The 19,910-nt window shown below is 47.5% G+C and overlaps 2 protein-coding genes and 1 pseudogene across 2 annotated transcripts in view; 1 reads left to right on the top strand and 2 right to left on the bottom strand.

Moving 5' to 3' along the window:
- pi4kab (phosphatidylinositol 4-kinase, catalytic, alpha b) overlaps positions 1-19,910 on the top strand; it is a 46,239-nt gene that overhangs the window by 4,973 nt on the left and 21,356 nt on the right. Inside the window, exons 12-20 of the mRNA XM_056419611.1 lie at positions 4-104; positions 293-422; positions 958-1,087; positions 1,187-1,282; positions 1,518-1,701; positions 5,081-5,184; positions 5,354-5,522; positions 5,627-5,677; positions 9,156-9,264. Coding sequence (XP_056275586.1) covers positions 4-104; positions 293-422; positions 958-1,087; positions 1,187-1,282; positions 1,518-1,701; positions 5,081-5,184; positions 5,354-5,522; positions 5,627-5,677; positions 9,156-9,264 — 1,074 coding nt within the window. The remainder of the gene's footprint in view (positions 1-3; positions 105-292; positions 423-957; positions 1,088-1,186; positions 1,283-1,517; positions 1,702-5,080; positions 5,185-5,353; positions 5,523-5,626; positions 5,678-9,155; positions 9,265-19,910) is intronic.
- On the bottom strand, positions 6,391-8,813 carry LOC130197101 (heparin cofactor 2-like; annotated as a pseudogene).
- LOC130197096 (heparin cofactor 2-like) lies at positions 13,674-16,007 on the bottom strand. The gene is given in 7 exon segments (XM_056419602.1): positions 13,674-13,876; positions 13,879-14,008; positions 14,117-14,264; positions 14,370-14,491; positions 14,578-14,726; positions 14,818-15,461; positions 15,590-16,007. Coding segments are annotated over 7 exon segments (1,515 nt in total). The 5' UTR covers positions 15,853-16,007; the 3' UTR covers positions 13,674-13,817.

The raw sequence follows: 19,910 nt of genomic DNA, 5'->3' as shown, positions 1-19,910 counted from the left end.
CAGGAGCCGAGAATTTGTGCACCAAACTGTCGGAGAAGCTTCAGTCCAAGACCTCCAGTAAAGTCATCATCGCTCACATGCCGCTGCTCATCTGTTGCCTCCAGGTATGACGCTGCTCCTCAGACGGAGCGCTAAGAGATTTGCTCAAGGAGAGCAAAGGCCACATTTACACAGAGTTCTAACTTCATTACAAGGAAGCGAGTAGCCCTTTGATCTCCTGGTTTCGGAGCTGACTCGGACCCCGGTCGCATGTCATGGATTTCTAATATTTCCTCTGACGTCTCCCTCTCAGGGTCTGGGTCGTCTGTGCGAGAGGTTTCCGGTCGTCGCTCACTCCGCCTCGACCTCTCTCAAGGATTTCCTGGTGGTTCCTTCCCCTGTCCTTATAAAGCTCTACAAGTATCACAGCCAGTACACCACAGGTACCTAATTATTATCTACTACAGTAACTGAGGAACGCTTGTACAGGAGTTGAAATTAAATAATTAACCAACCAATCAAAATAGGGAAATGTCACAATTTGAATCCGAAGCTAATGTAAAGATCGTAACGTGTCCACGATGCGTCTAGCAGGAACCTCTTTGACCTCAACTGTAGCTCAAATGGCCAGAACTGAAAGTGAATGGGACACAAGTCGGTGTCACACAAAATCAATAACGGTTGTCCCGTTTGAGTCTCGTCTGCTATTGATCCGGACAGAGATGCGGCAAATGCAGACAATTAGAAATGCAATTCAGACTACTGTTCTTTTAATAGATTAGCTGCTAATTTGCTATATTCTAAAAGATAACGTGCTCTTATGATTTGGCACTGCAATCAGCACTTCTTTTTGTTCTCTGCAGCTTCATATGTTCGACAATGTTTTAAATTGTAACGCATTTAAAAAACGCTTGTTTTGAATGCTCTTTCCTCTCTTTGCGCTTGTCATCACTCTTTCTTTCTTCTTTTCTTTTTAAGCCACAGGAGAAATCAGGATCAACGTGACCAATGAGCACTCTCAGTCCACCTTCAACCTGCTGTCGAACAGGAAAGACCAGCCGTCCATGTACGAGCAGCTCCGAGACATTTCCATCGACAACATATGCAGGTCAGACTCCAAACACCCGAGACACAGCTGTGAATAGAAGATACCATTTTTACGTGCTTTAAAAAAAAAAAAAACGTTCATGCCTTCCATTATTCTCAGATGTCTGAAAGCTGGTCTGACAATGGACAATGAGATAGTGGCAGCCTTTCTGGCCAGTCTGTCCAACCGGCTGTACATTTCACAGGAAAATGACAAGTGAGCAACATTTCTGTGGTTGGGAGCTTGTGCTTTGTTTTCATTGAGATATATATATATATATATATAACATATATATATATATTCAATAGTATATATATATAACCTATATATATATATAAATATTATATATATTATATTGGATTTGAATATATATATATATATATATATCTATCTATTAATCCATGATACAGTTGAACAGCTATTCTAAAAACATAACTTCCCTCTTCTCCAGGGACGCCCATTTGATCCCAGACCACACCATTCGAGCACTGGGCCACATCGCAGTGGCCCTCAGAGACACTCCTAAAGTCATGGAGCACATCCTACAAATCCTCCAGCAGAAGTTCTGTCAGCCGCCGTCACCGCTGGACGTGCTCATCATCGACCAGCTGGGCTGCATGGTCATCACTGGCAACGTGAGTTCAGAGATGCTCATGGAAACCCAATTCATAGAGCGCCTCCGTTATGGTTGAAAAGGGTTATGACACAAATATTTAAGATTTATGTATTTTAATTGCAAATCACTTTTCCATCCATTCGGATTACACAGTGTCACATGAACTAATAAACTTAATGTGATTTATATTTGCTAGTCAAACATGAATGAAACAAGTACAAATTAAATGTATGTAATAACACTAATATAAAAAAAATATTAAACATAAATAAAGTATATTTAAATTATGGTATTGAACACTAATCAATAAAACAATCAACTTTATGTCATAAGATGTTTCAAGTGTTATTTAAATGTGCTGGTTAACAACAGTAGCTGGTTCCATAATCTATGATATTCTATTATGTGACCTATTTATTGGGTGTTAGTATTTAGTTATTTTATTTGTAAGTAAATATATACATAAATATATTCAGTGCATATCCACCAAGAGATCATTCGCTAGTGTAAGACATTGGTGGCTGGGGATTTTAATAGGGCTAACCTAAAAAAAGTCATGCCGAACTTTCACCAGCACATTACGTGTGCTACCAGAGGGGAAAGAACGTTGGACCACTGCTATACGCCATTCAAGAGAGGCTACAAGGCTGTCTCTCTCCCTCCGTTCGGAAAATCAGACCATGCCGCCATTTTTCTGCTTCCGGGGTACCGGCAAAAGATCGCGCGGGAAGCGGTAGTGACGAGGAACGTGAAGCGGTGGTCTGACCAATCAGAGGCTGAGCTACAGGACGCTCTGCGTGTCGTCGACTGGGACATGATCCAATCCAGTTCCAGTGACGCCAGCGAGTTTTGAAGTAGCAATGAGCCTCATAGCAGCGCTAACGGACACCACCGTCCCCACGGTGAAAGTTAGGGTCTTTCCTAACGAAAAGGCGTGGGGTGATAGATCCAGCCGTGAAGCTGTGAACGCCCGTACTGCTGCCTATAACTCCGGGCTTGTATCCGGCAACATGGGCGAGTACAAGGCAGCGGTCTATGGACTGAGGAGGCGGTGAAGGAAGCCAAGAGGAAGTACCGAGACAGAGTGGAATCACAGATGGAGCAGCGCGACACCAGGCGCCTATGGCAGGGGCTACGGACTATCACAGACTACCAGAGCAGACCCGCGCTATGGTGAGTGCCGACGCATCCCTAGCGGACGACCTGAACTCATTTTATGCACGGTTTGAGGCTAGCAACAACAGCGCTAGCTCGCCGCTAACAACAACACCGTTAGCGTAGCCGAGGTGAGTTCTACCGCTGGGGATGAACACACACTCTCTGTGACCGAGCACAGTGTGAGGAGGGCTCTGTTGAGGGTGAACACCAGGAAAGCTGCAGGTCCAGATGGCATATCTGGGCGAGTACTGAAGACCTGTGCTAACCAGCTAGCTCCAGTGTTCACCACAATATTCAACCTCTCCCTGGCTGAGTCCGTGGTCCCCGCCTGCTTCAAGAGATCCACTATTGTCCCTGTGCCCAAGAATGCTTCTCCAGCATGTACCGACCGGTGGCCCTCACCTCGGTGGTCATGAAATGCTTTGAGAGGCTGATAAAGGACTACATCTGCGCCTTCCTCCCTTCCTCCATGGACCCGCTGCAGTTTGCTTATCGCCCAAACAGATCCACGGATGATGCTGTCTCCCAGGTACTGCACACCACACTCTCTCATCTGGACAGCCAGAGGGGGGGCTATGTGAGACTGCTGTTCATTGATTATAGTTCAGCTTTCAACACCATAGTCCCCTCCAGACTGGCCGGCAAGCTGATTGAGCTGGGACTGAACACCCCTGTGTGCTTGGATCCTGGACTTCCTGACCGCCAGGCCACAGGTGGTCAGGGTGGGCAGACACACCTCCAAATCCCTCACCCTGAACACAGGATCCCCCAGGGTTGCGTCCTCAGCCCCTACTGTACTCCCTGTACACACATGACTGTGTGGCCAGGTTCAGCTCAACACCATCATCAAGTTTGCGGATGACACAGTGGTGGTGGGCCTGATCTCCGACAACGGCGAGAAGGCCTACCTGGAGGAAGTTGCTGATCTGTCACTCTGGTGCCAGGACAACAGCCTCATCATGAATGTCACCAAAACTAAGGAGCTGATTGTGGACTTTAGGAGGGTACAACAACAGAGGACGTACTCACCACTGGGGATTAACGGGACTACTGTGGAGAGGGTGAGCGGGTATAAATACCTGGGAGTCCACATCACCGAGGATCTGACATGGTCAACAAACACAGACACTCTGGTGAGAAAGGCAAGGCAGCGCCTCTACCACCTCAGGCAGCTGAGGAAATTTAAAGTTTCCCAGAGGATCCTTCAGTCCTTCTACTCTGGAGCTGTAGAGGCGTCCTGACAGGAAGCATCACAGCCTGGTTTGGCAACTGCTCCGCTCAGGACAGGAAGGCTCTGCAGAGAGTAGTGCGTTCGGCTGAACGCACTATTGGAACTACACTCCCCACCCTGCAGGACTTGTACACCAGGAGGTGCAGAACCAGAGCCGGCAGGATCATGAAGGATCCTCACCACCCCAACAACAGACTGTTTCAGCTGCTGCGGTCAGGCAGGCGCCTCCGTAGTCACGCTGCAAGAACAGAGAGACTGAGACGGAGTTTCTTTCCTCAGGCCATCAGGACTGTGAACTCCGACCTCACCAGGACCCCCACATAGACCCACACAACTGCCCCTCTTAGGCACACACACACACACACACACACACACACACACACACACACACACACACACACACTTACTGTAAATATTGTGTTGTTTTTTATTGTAAATAGTGTGTACTTGTTGCCCTTGCACATTCCTGCTGAGCATTGCCACTTTCATTTCACTGCACACCCTGTGTGTGTATGTGACAAATAAAACATCTTGAATCTTGAATCTTGAATCTTGAAAGAGTATCAGTCTGCATAAATAGAAGCAAAGTAACCCTTCTTTTCTCAGGCTGACACTCTGTATTTAGTTTCCGGTAACCTGCTGGTTACTTGCTCGTTTTAGTGGGCGTTAAGAATGGGCTCCAGTATTCTAGCTGTTTCCCACTTTTTGTTTAATGAGGGGTTTTAGACTACAATTAGGGCTGGAAAAGGATCTGATCTCCAACGCCGGCTACAGATCACTTTCCAAATGGCTTCCTCTGGAACATAAGATTCAACAATCTTATGTTCCAGAGGAAGCCATTTGTTAAGTGATCTGGGGGGGGGATTGAAAATAAAAATCATTCTATCAAATTTGCCTCGAGGGCTTTAACATCTGTACATCCTCTGTCCTCGGACCCTCGCATCAGAACAGAACCCCCCACCACCTTTTCTACTTCCGTCTAACTTCTTCCTGCCTGTTTGCCGTGTAGCAATACATCTACCAGGAGGGCTGGAACCTGTTCCAGCAGATCAGCGTGAAGGCCAGCTCGGTGGTCTACTCGTCTACCAAAGACTACAGAGACCACGGCTACAGGTCAGCGTCCACCGCCTCCTCGCTACGAAGTGATGCACAATCGTGCCACTCATTTGAGGGTCATCGTGTTTTGTTATAAGTTTATAAAGAGATATCTCTGTTGACGTTGGTCTTGTTAGTGTTTACCTGACCCCTCCATCTATGCCCCCCACCCCACCCCACCAACCAGGCACTGCTCTCTGGCAGTGATAAACGCTCTGGCCAACATTGCGGCCAACCTCCAGGGGGAGCAACTCGTGGATGAACTGATGGTGAATTTGTTGGAGTTGTTTGTCCAGCTGGGCCTGGAGGGAAAGAGAGCCAGCGAGAGGGCCTCAGACAAAGGACCCGCGATGAAGGTGCCCGCTATAAATGCCCGCTATAAATGCCTGTAAGCGCCGCTGGAAATCGACGGCAGCAACATCGGTGAATTGGTAATCGTTTCTTTTTTCTTCTTCCATAGGCGTCAAGTAGCGCTGGGAACCTGGGAGTCCTCATTCCGGTGATTGCTGTGGTGAGTATTTGATACGATGGATGTTAATTTCGATGAGACTTTGTGTCGAGAGCCCACAGTTCAATGATCTACAGTGTGTGAGCGCTGCAGATGAACGTGGAGGTTAGTTAGCGCTTAACTTGGTCCACAAATATTGACCCTGTTTGCTGCGGGACAAACGTTTGCGTCACCAGTTTACTTCTGAATGCTGGTAAATTATGGTCATTAATTACACTATTTTATAATTGAAGCCACCACAGGACCCTCCCCCCTCATTTTGAGTTGATTTTGGAGGTGGTGTCCCTTTTTAAAAAAACCTCAGATTGGTTGTTGATGATCTTGTTTATCTCTGTAGGTCATATAGAAGCATCTGTGTTGAATTGAGACCGTTTCAGAAAATATACATGCATGAATATGTGTGTATATATATATATAGTTTTATAATTAAAAATATGACAAAGTAATACAAGAAAAAAACTTTCCCCTATACTTTCCACAGAAATCCTTGGCTAGTAGTTTTCTATAATTTAATGTTTTCCCTCGTCTGTTCATGTTTTCACAGTCTTTCTGCGACTTTGGGCTACCGGCGTTACATATTGTCTTTTTTCTTTTCGCACATGAGTGCACTTGCCTCATTGCACTAAATAAAACATTAACAGACAGATAAACAGACTTTTGTTTGAGTCTCTCCGGTGACTCGAAAACAAGACAACATGCATATGAAGACTCCTCACTTCCTGTTCCATGAACATGTTGCAACAACACGCGTCATTTATTTTTGACAAAACAACACCCCTTGTATTTAAATCTGCAAGGTTTTAGTTGGATGAACCGAACATGGAATTTGAGCCGCTTCAAAAGGTTTTCTTGGTTTACGTTTAGTTCTGTGAAGGGTTGACCACCCGGCCGATGAACACAAGGCAGTCTGTGCGGTGCTCGTAGATCAGGAAGAGGAAGGGCCGGTCCGCGGTGAAGTGGATCTGAGAGGAGAGGGGCATGAAGCCCATCTGGGTCAGGGCAGCAGCCTCGGTGCCCTCCTCGTTCACGGTGATGGTTCCCTGGTGCTTCAGCTGGGGAAGGAGACCAGAGGGCTTCCATTAGTCTGTGTTCTCATCGGGTGCAGACGATAAGGTGTCCTTTTCTTCAGAGGCTTGCCGCATGATTCGGTCTTCACTCACCCAGTTCATGGAGACCTTCTCCGAGGTCATCCCAGAGAAATCTCCACTCTCCTGGAACAAGTCGGTGATGCCCATCTCCTTCAGATTAGCAATCAAGTCGTAGTTCTGCTCCAGCTTGAACCGCGGTAGCACCACCTCTCGGGTCCTGAGGGAAGCACAGAAAAAAAAAGCTTTTAAATCATCGGGTCTAAACATTTTCAGTTGAAAGTTTATGATTCATATTGAGCTTGTTGTGAGAACGCTGCTTCCCTGTTCGTCATGTTTTTGAGCCACTTGTTGACGACCGTGGGGGAGATCTCCTGCTCCAACTTCCTCATGCCGGTGATCTTCCTGGGCAAGGCAATGAGCATGCTGATGTCTCCCGTGTAAGGAGCTGAAAGATAAGAACACTCGTGAAAAGACCCGCGTGCCGTTTGTCTCCGGGGACCGAGTTGCGATTTGAAATCCGAGGCGCCACCTGGAGGATGTCGCACTCTAGCTCGTGGTCGGCAGCCAGATAGTTCCCCTTGTTGCTCATCATGGGCACGCGCACTTTCGTCTTGTCGGTAACTCTGAAGTTGCGATAGTGAGTCATTTCTTTGGGGAATTTCTGTTCCCATGTACCTGTTTGTACAAACCAAGAGTCACATGTCTACTTTGACTCGAATGGAAGCAACAGAGCAGATGGATGTGCTGTAAACTTCTCCCGCCTCACCTTTGAAGTACATGTAGTTGAGCAGCATCAGCACCATGTTCGGGTCCACGCTCTTCAGCGGCTCCTTGATCAGCCCCTTGGTCAGCTTCAGGATGCCGGTTGGCCTTGTTCAGGAAGGCGGGTCCCGAAGTCCACCGACTGCGGCTCGCAAAGTACGCTGTCTGCGCCGAACGCGTGCTCACCGCCACGGCCCTCTTGGCGAGACGTCGTTGGACGGCGCAGCGTAGCCAAAGTTCCTCCTGAAGAGCCGGTGCGTCAGCTTCCTGAAGAGCTTGTGCACCGTGGCGTTGTCGTAGTGATGGCTCGCGTTGACGAAGTCCGCAAAGCCCATCGCGCCGTAGATCTGATCCCGGGTTCCGGGCCCCGCCCCCAAGGACATCATCCCCATGGCGACGGAGATCCCGGCGGGCGCCAGCAGGATGTTGTCGCTCTGGTTGACGGCGTTGCGGAGGCTCCGGTAGAGGTTGAAGCCGAAACGGGCGTTGACGACGTTGAGGCGCCGGAGGCGAGACCGACCGTGGAAGAGCTGCAGGAGTCGGGCGCGGCGGATCTTTGGGTCGGAGGGCTCGGCGAAGATGTCGATGTCGGGGGCCGGTGTGGCGATCTCATCGATCGCATCCCCCTCTCTGAAACGCATCAGGAACTCATCGTCCAGCATTCAAGTCCAATACCTTTTTTAAATTATTATCAGCACTTTGAGTTAACGTGAGTAACTTTCATGGGTGTCTATGTTGGGTCCTACGTCGGTACTCACGTGTAGTCGTCGCTGCCCGCAGACAGAATCTTATCGAAATCGATGTAGTCGTCGTCCTCGAAGCCATCGAAAACCAGGTCGTTGGTCACGGTGTTTTCTTTGTGGAACTCCAGCGGCACGGCGTCCATATCCACCGCCCCGCCCGACTCAAAGCCTCGGGGCTCCGGCTCGGGGGCGGCGAAGTGAGAGCTGAGGTCTTTGATCCCAGCCAGGGACGGACCGGCCAGCAGGCAGACCGCGGACATGACGGTGATGACCCACATGCTGACAGCTGAGGCACAGGGACTTTTATCACGGCCTCGTTAGTAGTCTTATCAACGTTTAGAAGATTCAGTGACGTTACGATTTCAAGAAAGTCTGTGGAAATTAAATGAAACCGGCGCGAGCAAAAAAAATCAATAATAATATTTGACGTGAAATGACCCTGTGAGCCGACTCAGTGGGTGAAGAGGTCTTACCTTCGCTGTGTGCTGGCGGGAACTGCGGCGGTGCTTCTGTTTGTGGGACTAAGAGCAAAGGATTGAATACAGAACTGAACTTTGATGTCTGCTCCTCCTGAACAAATAGACCAAATCAAACAGACCAAAAAGAGCTGTGACGGACGAAAATCTTTTACCTCCTCACAATTCAGCTAATCCCTGGGAAGATTCTATTAAATAACGGTCGAAGGGCTCTCAGTCTGATGAGAGACACAGTGCAGCTGTTTATTAGTGCCATCTGTTTATCTTTATTGTATCCAGTGTGCAGCATATTGAAAATGTGTTAATTGTATTTAATGCAATATCCCATTTTCTCACTTTAAACAAAATGGGATCATTCGAGTAATGCCACATTAATTGCTTTATGTTTTTTAATGAATTTTTCTGATTACAGTTGACCAGACGGCTTCCGCCCATCAAGGAGGCCAAGCCCCGTCTCCAGAAGCTGTTCAGGGACTTCTGGTTGTACTCGGTGGTCATGGGGTTCGCTGTGGAAGGATCAGGTGAGCAACTAATTCCCAGATTTTGTAGCCAAAAGCGTCCACAAATCACTAAATAGTCAGTTCTGTGTCAGCGCTTTATTTCAAGGATTCAAGAAACATTTATTGTTATTATGCAACACAGCATTGCACAACGAAATGCAGTCGTAGAAAGAAAAACACGATGAACAAAACGGTCTAGCTCATCCCTGCAGGGCAATTTTTAGAATTCCTATCATAATGAATATCTTTTACACGTGTCAATTTCGACTGGCAGGATGGGTTTGTATTATTTAATTATTACTTGCGTGTGTCCTATATATATTATGGTTGTGTATTAATTTTTTATTAAGCCATGATATTATTATGGTCTCTTTTTGAACACTGGAAATTATTATTTAGGCTAAATGTTAGAGAGGAAAACATATTAAATCCGCTCAGGAATGATTTATTGTCCGGGTACCGCAAAGATCGCGTGGAAGCGGTAGTGACGAGGAACGTGAAGCGGTGGTCTGACCAATCAGAGGCTGAGCTGGGACGCTCTGCGTGTCGTCGACTGGGACATGATCCAATCCAGTTCCAGTGACGTCAGCGAGTTTTGGAAGTAGCAATGAGCCTCATAGCAACGCTTAACGGACACCATCGTCCCCACGGTGAAAGTTAGGGTCTTTCCTAACCAAAAAGCCGTGGGTTGATAGATCCATCCGTGAAGCTGTGAACGCCCGTACTGCTGCCTATAACTCGGTCTTGTATCCGCAACATGGACGAGTACAAGGCAGCGGTCTATGGACTGAGGAGGCGTGAAGGAAGCCAAGAGGAAGTACCGAGACAGAGTGGAATCACAGATGGAGCAGCGACACCAGGCGCCTATGGCAGGGGCTACGGACTATCACAGACTACCAGAGCAGACCCGCAATGGTGAGTGCCGACGCATCCCTAGCGGACGACCTGAACTCATTTTATGCACGGTTTGAGGCTAGCAACAACAGCGCTAGCTCGCTGCTAACAACAACACCGTTAAGCGTGAGCCGAGGTGAGCCTACCGCTGGGGATGAACACACACTCTCTGTGACCGAGCACAGTGTGAGGAGGGCTCTGTTGGTGAACACCAGGAAAGCTGCAGGTCCAGATGGCATATCTGGGTAGTACTGAAGACCTGTGCTAACCAGCTAGCTCCAGTGTTCACCACAATATTCAACCTCTCCTGGCTGAGTCCGTGGTCCCCGCCTGCTTCAAGAGATCCACTATTGTCCCTGTGCCCAAGAATGCTTCTCCAGCATGTACCACCGGTGGCCCTCACCGGTGGTCATGAAATGCTTTGAGAGGCTGATAAAGGACTACATCTGCGCCTTCCTCCCTTCCTCCATGGACCCGCTGCAGTTTGCTTTATCGCCCAAACAGATCCACGGATGATGCTGTCTCCCAGGTACTGCACACCACACTCTCTCATCTGGACAGCCAGAGGGGGGGGTATGTGAGACTGTTGTTCATTGATTATAGTTCAGCTTTCAACACCATAGTCCCTCCAGACTGGCCGGCAAGCTGATTGAGCTGGACTGAACACCCCTGTGTGCTTCGATCCAGGTCTTCCAGACCGCCAGGCCACAGGTGGTCAGGGTGGGCAGACACACCTCAAATCCCTCACCCTGAACACAGGATCCCCAGGGTTGCGTCCTCAGCCCCTACTGTACTCCCTGTACACATGACTGTGTGGCCAGGTTCAGCTCAACACCATCATCAAGTTTGCGGATGACACAGTGGTGGTGGGCCTGATCTCCGACAACGGCGAGAAGGCCTACCTGGAGGAAGTTGCTGATCTGTCACTCTGGTGCCAGGACAACAGCCTCATCATGAATGTCACCAAAACTAAGGAGCTGATTGTGGACTTTAGGAGGGTACAACAACAGAGGACGTACTCACCACTGGGGATTAACGGGACTACTGTGGAGAGGGTGAGCGGTATAAATACCTGGGAGTCCACATCACCGAGGATCTGACATGGTCAACAAACACAGACACTCTGGTGAGAAAGGCAAGGCAGCGCCTCTACCACCTCAGGCAGCTGAGGAAATTTAAAGTTTCCCAGAGGATCCTTCAGTCCTTCTACTCTGGAGCTGTAGAGAGCGTCCTGACAGGAAGCATCACAGCCTGGTTTGGCAACTGCTACCAGGACAGGAAGGCTCAGAGAGAGTAGTGCGTTCGGCTGAACGCACTATTGGAACCACACTCCCACCCTGCAGGACTTGTACACCAGGAGGTGCAGAACCAGAGCCGCAGGATCATGAAGGATCCTCACCACCCCAACAACAGACTGTTTCAGCTGCTGCGGTCAGGCAGGCGCCTCCGTAGTCACGCTGCAAGAACAGAGAGACTGAGACGGAGTTTCTTTCCTCAGGCCATCAGGACTGTGAACTCCGACCTCACCAGGACCCCCACATAGACCCACACGACTGCCCCTCTTAGGCACACACACACACACACACACACACACACACACACACACACACACACACACACACACACTTACTGTAAATATTGTGTTGTTTTTATTGTAAATAGTGTGTACTTGTTGCCCTTGCACATTCCTGCTGAGCATTGCCACTTATTTCACTGCACACCCTGTGTGTGTATGTGACAAATAAAACATCTTGAATCTTGAATCTTGAATCTTGAAAGAGTATCAGTCTGCATAAATAGAAGCAAAGTAACCCTTCTTTTCTCAGGCTGACACTCTGTATTTAGTTTCCGGTAACCTGCTGGTTACTTGCTCGTTTTAGTGGGCGTTAAGAATGGGCTCCAGTATTCTAGCTGTTTCCCACTTTTTGTTTAATGAGGGGTTTTAGACTACAATTAGGGCTGGAAAAGGATCTGATCTCCAACGCCGGCTACAGATCACTTTCCAAATGGCTTCCTCTGGAACATAAGATTCAACAATCTTATGTTCCAGAGGAAGCCATTTGTTAAGTGATCTGGGGGGGGGATTGAAAATAAAAATCATTCTATCAAATTTGCCTCGAGGGCTTTAACATCTGTACATCCTCTGTCCTCGGACCCTCGCATCAGAACAGAACCCCCCACCACCTTTTCTACTTCCGTCTAACTTCTTCCTGCCTGTTTGCCGTGTAGCAATACATCTACCAGGAGGGCTGGAACCTGTTCCAGCAGATCAGCGTGAAGGCCAGCTCGGTGGTCTACTCGTCTACCAAAGACTACAGAGACCACGGCTACAGGTCAGCGTCCACCGCCTCCTCGCTACGAAGTGATGCACAATCGTGCCACTCATTTGAGGGTCATCGTGTTTTGTTATAAGTTTATAAAGAGATATCTCTGTTGACGTTGGTCTTGTTAGTGTTTACCTGACCCCTCCATCTATGCCCCCCACCCCACCCCACCAACCAGGCACTGCTCTCTGGCAGTGATAAACGCTCTGGCCAACATTGCGGCCAACCTCCAGGGGGAGCAACTCGTGGATGAACTGATGGTGAATTTGTTGGAGTTGTTTGTCCAGCTGGGCCTGGAGGGAAAGAGAGCCAGCGAGAGGGCCTCAGACAAAGGACCCGCGATGAAGGTGCCCGCTATAAATGCCCGCTATAAATGCCTGTAAGCGCCGCTGGAAATCGACGGCAGCAACATCGGTGAATTGGTAATCGTTTCTTTTTTCTTCTTCCATAGGCGTCAAGTAGCGCTGGGAACCTGGGAGTCCTCATTCCGGTGATTGCTGTGGTGAGTATTTGATACGATGGATGTTAATTTCGATGAGACTTTGTGTCGAGAGGCCACAGTTCAATGATCTACAGTGTGTGAGTGCTGCAGATGAACGTGGAGGTTAGTTAGCGCTTAACTTGGTCCACAAATATTGACCCTGTTTGCTGCGGGACAAACGTTTGCGTCACCAGTTTACTTCTGAATGCTGGTAAATTATGGTCATTAATTACACTATTTTATAATTGAAGCCACCACAGGACCCTCCCCCCTCATTTTGAGTTGATTTTGGAGGTGGTGTCCCTTTTTAAAAAAACCTCAGATTGGTTGTTGATGATCTTGTTTATCTCTGTAGGTCATATAGAAGCATCTGTGTTGAATTGAGACCGTTTCAGAAAATATACATGCATGAATATGTGTGTATATATATATATAGTTTTATAATTAAAAATATGACAAAGTAATACAAGAAAAAAACTTTCCCCTATACTTTCCACAGAAATCCTTGGCTAGTAGTTTTCTATAATTTAATGTTTTCCCTCGTCTGTTCATGTTTTCACAGTCTTTCTGCGACTTTGGGCTACCGGCGTTACATATTGTCTTTTTTCTTTTCGCACATGAGTGCACTTGCCTCATTGCACTAAATAAAACATTAACAGACAGATAAACAGACTTTGTTTGAGTCTCTCCGTGACTCGAAAACAAGACAACATGCATATGAAGACTCTCACTTCCTGTTCCATGAACATGTTGCAACAACACGCGTCATTTATTTTTGACAAAACAACACCCCTTGTATTTAAATCTGCAAGGTTTTAGTTGGATGAACCGAACATGGAATTTGAGCCGCTTCAAAAGGTTTTCTTGGTTTACGTTTAGTTCTGTGAAGGGTTGACCACCCGGCCGATGAACACAAGGCAGTCTGTGCGGTGCCAGAGATCAGGAAGAGGAAGGGCCGGTCCGCGGTGAAGTGGATCTGAGAGGAGAGGGGCATGAAGCCCATCTGGGTCAGGGCAGCAGCCTCGGTGCCCTCCTCGTTCACGGTGATGGTTCCCTGGTGCTTCAGCTGGGGAAGGAGACCAGAGGGCTTCCATTAGTCTGTGTTCTCATCGGGTGCAGACGATAAGGTGTCCTTTTCTTCAGAGGCTTGCCGCATGATTCGGTCTTCACTCACCCAGTTCATGGAGACCTTCTCCGAGGTCATCCCAGAGAAATCTCCACTCTCCTGGAACAAGTCGGTGATGCCCATCTCCTTCAGATTAGCAATCAAGTCGTAGTTCTGCTCCAGCTTGAACCGCGGTAGCACCACCTCTCGGGTCCTGAGGGGAAGCACAGAAAAAAAAAGCTTTTAAATCATCGGGTCTAAACATTTTCAGTTGAAAGTTTATGATTCATATTGAGCTTGTTGTGAGAACGCTGCTTCCCTGTTCGTCATGTTTTTGAGCCACTTGTTGACGACCGTGGGGGAGATCTCCTGCTCCAACTTCCTCATGCCGGTGATCTTCCTGGGCAAGGCAATGAGCATGCTGATGTCTCCCGTGTAAGGGAGCTGAAAGATAAGAACACTCGTGAAAAGACCCGCGTGCCGTTTGTCTCCGGGGACCGAGTTGCGATTTGAAATCCGCGAGGCGCCACCTGGAGGATGTCGCACTCTAGCTCGTGGTCGGCGGCAGCCAGATAGTTCCCCTTGTTGCTCATCATGGGCACGCGCACTTTCGTCTTGTCGGTAACTCTGAAGTTGCGATAGTGAGTCATTTCTTTGGGGAATTTCTGTTCCCATGTACCTGTTTGTACAAACCAAGAGTCACATGTCTACTTTGACTCGAATGGAAGCAACAGAGCAGATGGATGTGCTGTAAACTTCTCCCGCCTCACCTTTGAAGTACATGTAGTTGAGCAGCATCAGCACCATGTTCGGGTCCACGCTCTTCAGCGGCTCCTTGATCAGCCCCTTGGTCAGCTTCAGGATGCGACGGTTGGCCTTGTTCAGGAAGGCGGGGTCCCCGAAGTCCACCGACTGCGGCTCGGCAAAGTAATACGCCTTCGTCTGCGCGCGGAACGCGTCGTTCACCGCCACGGCCCTCTTGACGTAGACGTCGTTGACGGCGCGCAGCGTGTAGCCAAAGTTCCTCCTGAAGAGCCGGTGCGTCAGCTTCCTGAAGAGCTTGTGCACCGTGGCGTTGTCGTAGTGATGGCTCGCGTTGACGAAGTCCGCAAAGCCCATCGCGCCGTAGATCTGATCCCGGGTTCCGGGCCCCGCCCCCAAGGACATCATCCCCATGGCGACGGAGATCCCGGCGGGCGCCAGCAGGATGTTGTCGCTCTGGTTGACGGCGTTGCGGAGGCTCCGGTAGAGGTTGAAGCCGAAACGGGCGTTGACGACGTTGAGGCGCCGGAGGCGAGACCGACCGTGGAAGAGCTGCAGGAGTCGGGCGCGGCGGATCTTTGGGTCGGAGGGCTCGGCGAAGATGTCGATGTCGGGGGCCGGTGTGGCGATCTCATCGATCGCATCCCCCTCTCTGAAACGCATCAGGAACTCATCGTCCAGCATTCAAGTCCAATACCTTTTTAAAATTATTATCAGCACTTTGAGTTAACGTGAGTAACTTTCATGGGTGTCTATGTTGGGTCCTACGTCGGTACTCACGTGTAGTCGTCGCTGCCCGCAGACAGAATCTTATCGAAATCGATGTAGTCGTCGTCCTCGAAGCCATCGAAAACCAGGTCGTTGGTCACGGTGTGTTCTTTGTGGAACTCCAGCGGCACGGCGTCCATATCCACCGCCCCGCCCGACTCAAAGCCTCGGGGCTCCGGCTCGGGGGCGGCGAAGTGAGAGCTGAGGTCTTTGATCCCAGCCAGGGACGGACCGGCCAGCAGGCAGACCGCGGACATGACGGTGATGACCCACATGCTGACAGCTGAGGCACAGGGACTTTTATCACGGCCTCGTTAGTAGTCTTATCAACGTTTAGAAGATTCAGTGACGTTACGATTTCAAGAAAGTCTGTGGAAATTAAATGAAACCGGCGCGAGCAAAAAAATCAATAATAATATTTGACGTGAAATGACCCTGTGAGCCGATTCAGTGGGTGAAGAGGTCTTACCTTCGCTGTGTGCTGGCGGGAACTGCGGCGGTGCTTCTGTTTGTGGGACTAAGAGCAAAGGATTGAATACAGAACTGAACTTTGATGTCTGCTCCTCCTGAACAAATAGACCAGATCAAACAGACCAAAAAGAGCTGTGACGGACGAAAATCTTTTACCTCCTCACAATTCAGCTAATCCCTGGGAAGATTCTATTAAATAACGGTCGAAGGGCTCTGTCTGATGAGAGACACAGTGCAGCTGTTTATTAGTGCCATCTGTTTATCTTTATTGTATCCAGTGTGCAGCATATTGAAAATGTGTTAATTGTATTTAATGCAATATCCCATTTTCTCACTTTAAACAAAATGGGATCATTCGAGTAATGGCACATTAATTGCTTTATGTTTTTTAATGAATTTTTCTGATTACAGTTGACCAGACGGCTTCCGCCCATCAAGGAGGCCAAGCCCCGTCTCCAGAAGCTGTTCAGGGACTTCTGGTTGTACTCGGTGGTCATGGGGTTCGCTGTGGAAGGATCAGGTGAGCAACTAATTCCCAGATTTTGTAGCCAAAAGCGTCCACAAATCACTAAATAGTCAGTTCTGTGTCAGCGCTTTATTTCAAGGATTCAAGAAACATTTATTGTTATTATGCAACACAGCATTGCACAACGAAATGCAGTCGTAGAAAGAAAAACACGATGAACAAAACGGTCTAGCTCATCCCTGCAGGGCAATTTTTAGAATTCCTATCATAATGAATATCTTTTACACGTGTCAATTTCGACTGGCAGGATGGGTTTGTATTATTTAATTATTACTTGCGTGTGTCCTATATATATTATGGTTGTGTATTAAGTTTTTATTAAGCCATGATATTATTATGGTCTCTTTTTGAACACTGGAAATTATTATTTAGGCTAAATGTTAGAGAGGAAAACATATTAAATCCGCTCAGGAATGATTTATTGTCAATTTTGCATTTGTTGAACATACATAATATCGAAAGTATGCTTGTCTCTTTTGTCTGACATAAAATGAGTAATAATAATTAAGTGATAAGGTAATAAAGTGCAAACAGTTAACAACAACAACAACAACAAAGAACATTTAGACAACATATATTTTATAAATTAAGAACTATAAAAAAAACTAAAGCCAATGGGTGGGGGGGGGGGGTCCTCATCTTACTTATTGATGTGCTACTGCTGTCTTGGCCAGGACACTCTTGTAAAGGAGATTTTAATCTCAATGAGGCTTTTCCTAGTTAAATAAATTAAAATGTCGCCCTGTTGAACCGGTTAGGCTGGGGCAAATTACACCTTTTATCATTCTTATTGGCAGTTGAAGATGTGTGATCTAATACATGCTTGAGTCGTGTGCCTCCCGGGGGCCAGAGCGGGCGACGTGGAGTCTTGTTTGAAGCTGCTGGCTAAGGATAAGCGGAGATACAGTCAGATTGTAATACACGCCGGTGGTAATGACGCCGAGCCCGCCGCCGAACTCACTAAAATTAATGTGGAATGTGTGCTTATGCCAAGACATTGTTGGACACAGTAATTTTCCCTGGCCCCCTCCCAAATTTGCAGACAGACGAATTGTATAGCCGAATGTCGTCTTTCAACCGCTGGCTGTGTGGTGCCCAGCGAATAATGTGGCTACGTAGACAACTGGAAGACTTTCTGGGGAAAACCTGAGCTCATGAGGAGAGACGGCATTCGTCGCACGTTGGCGGGAGCGCGTCTCATTTCTGCGAATATGACCAAGTTGATCACGCGACTTAATCTATGACAACCCAGGGTTCAGATCAGGAACCGGGAGCAGAGTTGTAGTTTAACACCCTTCTCTGCTCTTCCATTCGAGCAGTTACCCACCCTTGACTTTAGAGTAGAGACTGTGTCTGTCCCACGGCCACTTCAATTAAATAAATCAAAAGTAAGCAGAAGAGGAGTCGTACACAATAACCTTATACAAGTTAACACAATTATTTCAGCAGTGCAACAAAATAGGTCTATTAAATGTGGTCTCCTAAATATTCGATCTCTGTCATCTAAAGCTGTGTTACTGAATGATTTAATATCAGATAATCACATTGATTTATGTTGCCTAACTGAAACCTGGCTGAGCCATGAAGAATATGTCTGCCTGAATGAATCGACTCCTCCAAGTCATATTAATACTCACATTCCTCGAGGCACCGGTCGAGGAGGTGGAGTAGCAGCCATCTTTGAATCGAGCCTATTAATTTATCCTCAACCAAAATTACACTACACCTCATTTGAAAGCCTTGTTCTTAGTCTTTCACATCCAACCTGGAAAACACTACAGCCAATTCGATTTGTGATTCTGTAGCGGCCACCAGGTCCATATTCAGAGTTTATATCTGAATTCTCAGAATTTATATCAAGTTTGGTTCTTAAAACCGATAAAGTTATTATTGTTGGAGATTTTAATATCCATGTGGATGTTGATAATGATTGCCTTAGTGCTGCATTCATCTCCTTGTTGGACTCGATTGGCTTCTGTCAGAGTACAGAAACCCACTCACAGCTTTGGCCACACGCTTGATCTTGTTCTTACTTATGGCGTTGACATTGAGCATTTGAACGCCTTCCCACAGAATCCTCTTCTGTCAGACCACAACCTCATAACTTTTGAATTTATACTACCGGAGTGTACTCCGTTAGTCAAAAGTTTCTACACTAGATGTCTAACTGATAGTGCTGTAGCTAAATTTAAAGAAGCGATTCCTTCTGTATTTGATTCGATACCACGTCTCAATATAACAGAGGACTCCTGGTCTAACTTTAGTCCGTCCCAGATTGATCATCTTGTTGATAGTGCCATAGGCTCTCTGAGAATGACACTGGACTCGAGTAGCCCTCTGAAGAAGAAGACAGTGAGGAAGAGGAGGTTTGCTCCTGGTATAACCTCAGACCCGCAAACTGAAGCAAGCGTCACAAAGCTTGAACGCATATGGCGTTCAACTAATCTCAAGAATCCCGCTTAGTTTGGCGAGATAGTCTTAAAACATATAAGAAGGCCCTCCGTAATGCCAGAGCAGCCTATTACTCATCAATAATAGAAAAATAAAACAACCCAGGTTTCTCTTCAGCACTGTAGCCAGGCTGACAGAGAGTCACAGCTCTGTGGAGCCGAGCATTCCTATAAACCTTAGTGGTAATGACTTTATGAACTTCTTTAATGAAAAGATTTTAACTATTAGGGACAAGATTAATAATCTCTTGCCCATAACCAGTGCCAATCTGTTCTCAAGTGGAATGGCCTTGGAAACCGCTGTATGCCCTGGTGTATATTTGGAAGGATTTTCTCCTATCAACCGTGACCAATTATTTTCAACGGTTTCTACTACGAACACGTCTACCTGTCTCTTGGACCCCATCCCGACGAGGCTGCTTAAAGACGTTTTGCCTTTAATTGGCGGCTCTCTATTAGATATTATCAATGTGTCTCTGCTAACAGGCCACGTACCACACTCCTTCAAGGTGGCTGTTATTAAACCTCTCCTGAAGAAGCCCACTCTGGATCCAGAGGTATTGGCTAACTACAGACCGATCTCTAACCCCAGCTTCCTCTCCAAGATCCTTGAGAAAGTGGTCGCAAATCAGTTGTGCGACTTTCTACATCATAATAGTTTATTTGAGAAATTTCAATCAGGATTTAGAAAACACCACAGCACCGAGACAGCACTGGTGAAAATTACAAATGACCTCTTAATGGCAGCAGATAAAGGACTCCTCTCTGTCCTGGTCTTGTTAGACCTTAGTGCTGCATTGACACCATTGACCATGACATCCTGTTACAGAGACTGGAGCAGTCGATTGGCATTTCAGGCACGGCACTAATTTGGTTTAAATCCTAT

This window comes from Pseudoliparis swirei, chromosome 7 (assembly GCF_029220125.1).
Source record: "Pseudoliparis swirei isolate HS2019 ecotype Mariana Trench chromosome 7, NWPU_hadal_v1, whole genome shotgun sequence".
NCBI lineage: Eukaryota > Metazoa > Chordata > Actinopteri > Perciformes > Liparidae > Pseudoliparis > Pseudoliparis swirei.
Note: the sequence above shows the minus strand (reverse complement) of the source record. Positions and strands in the feature narration are given on the sequence as shown.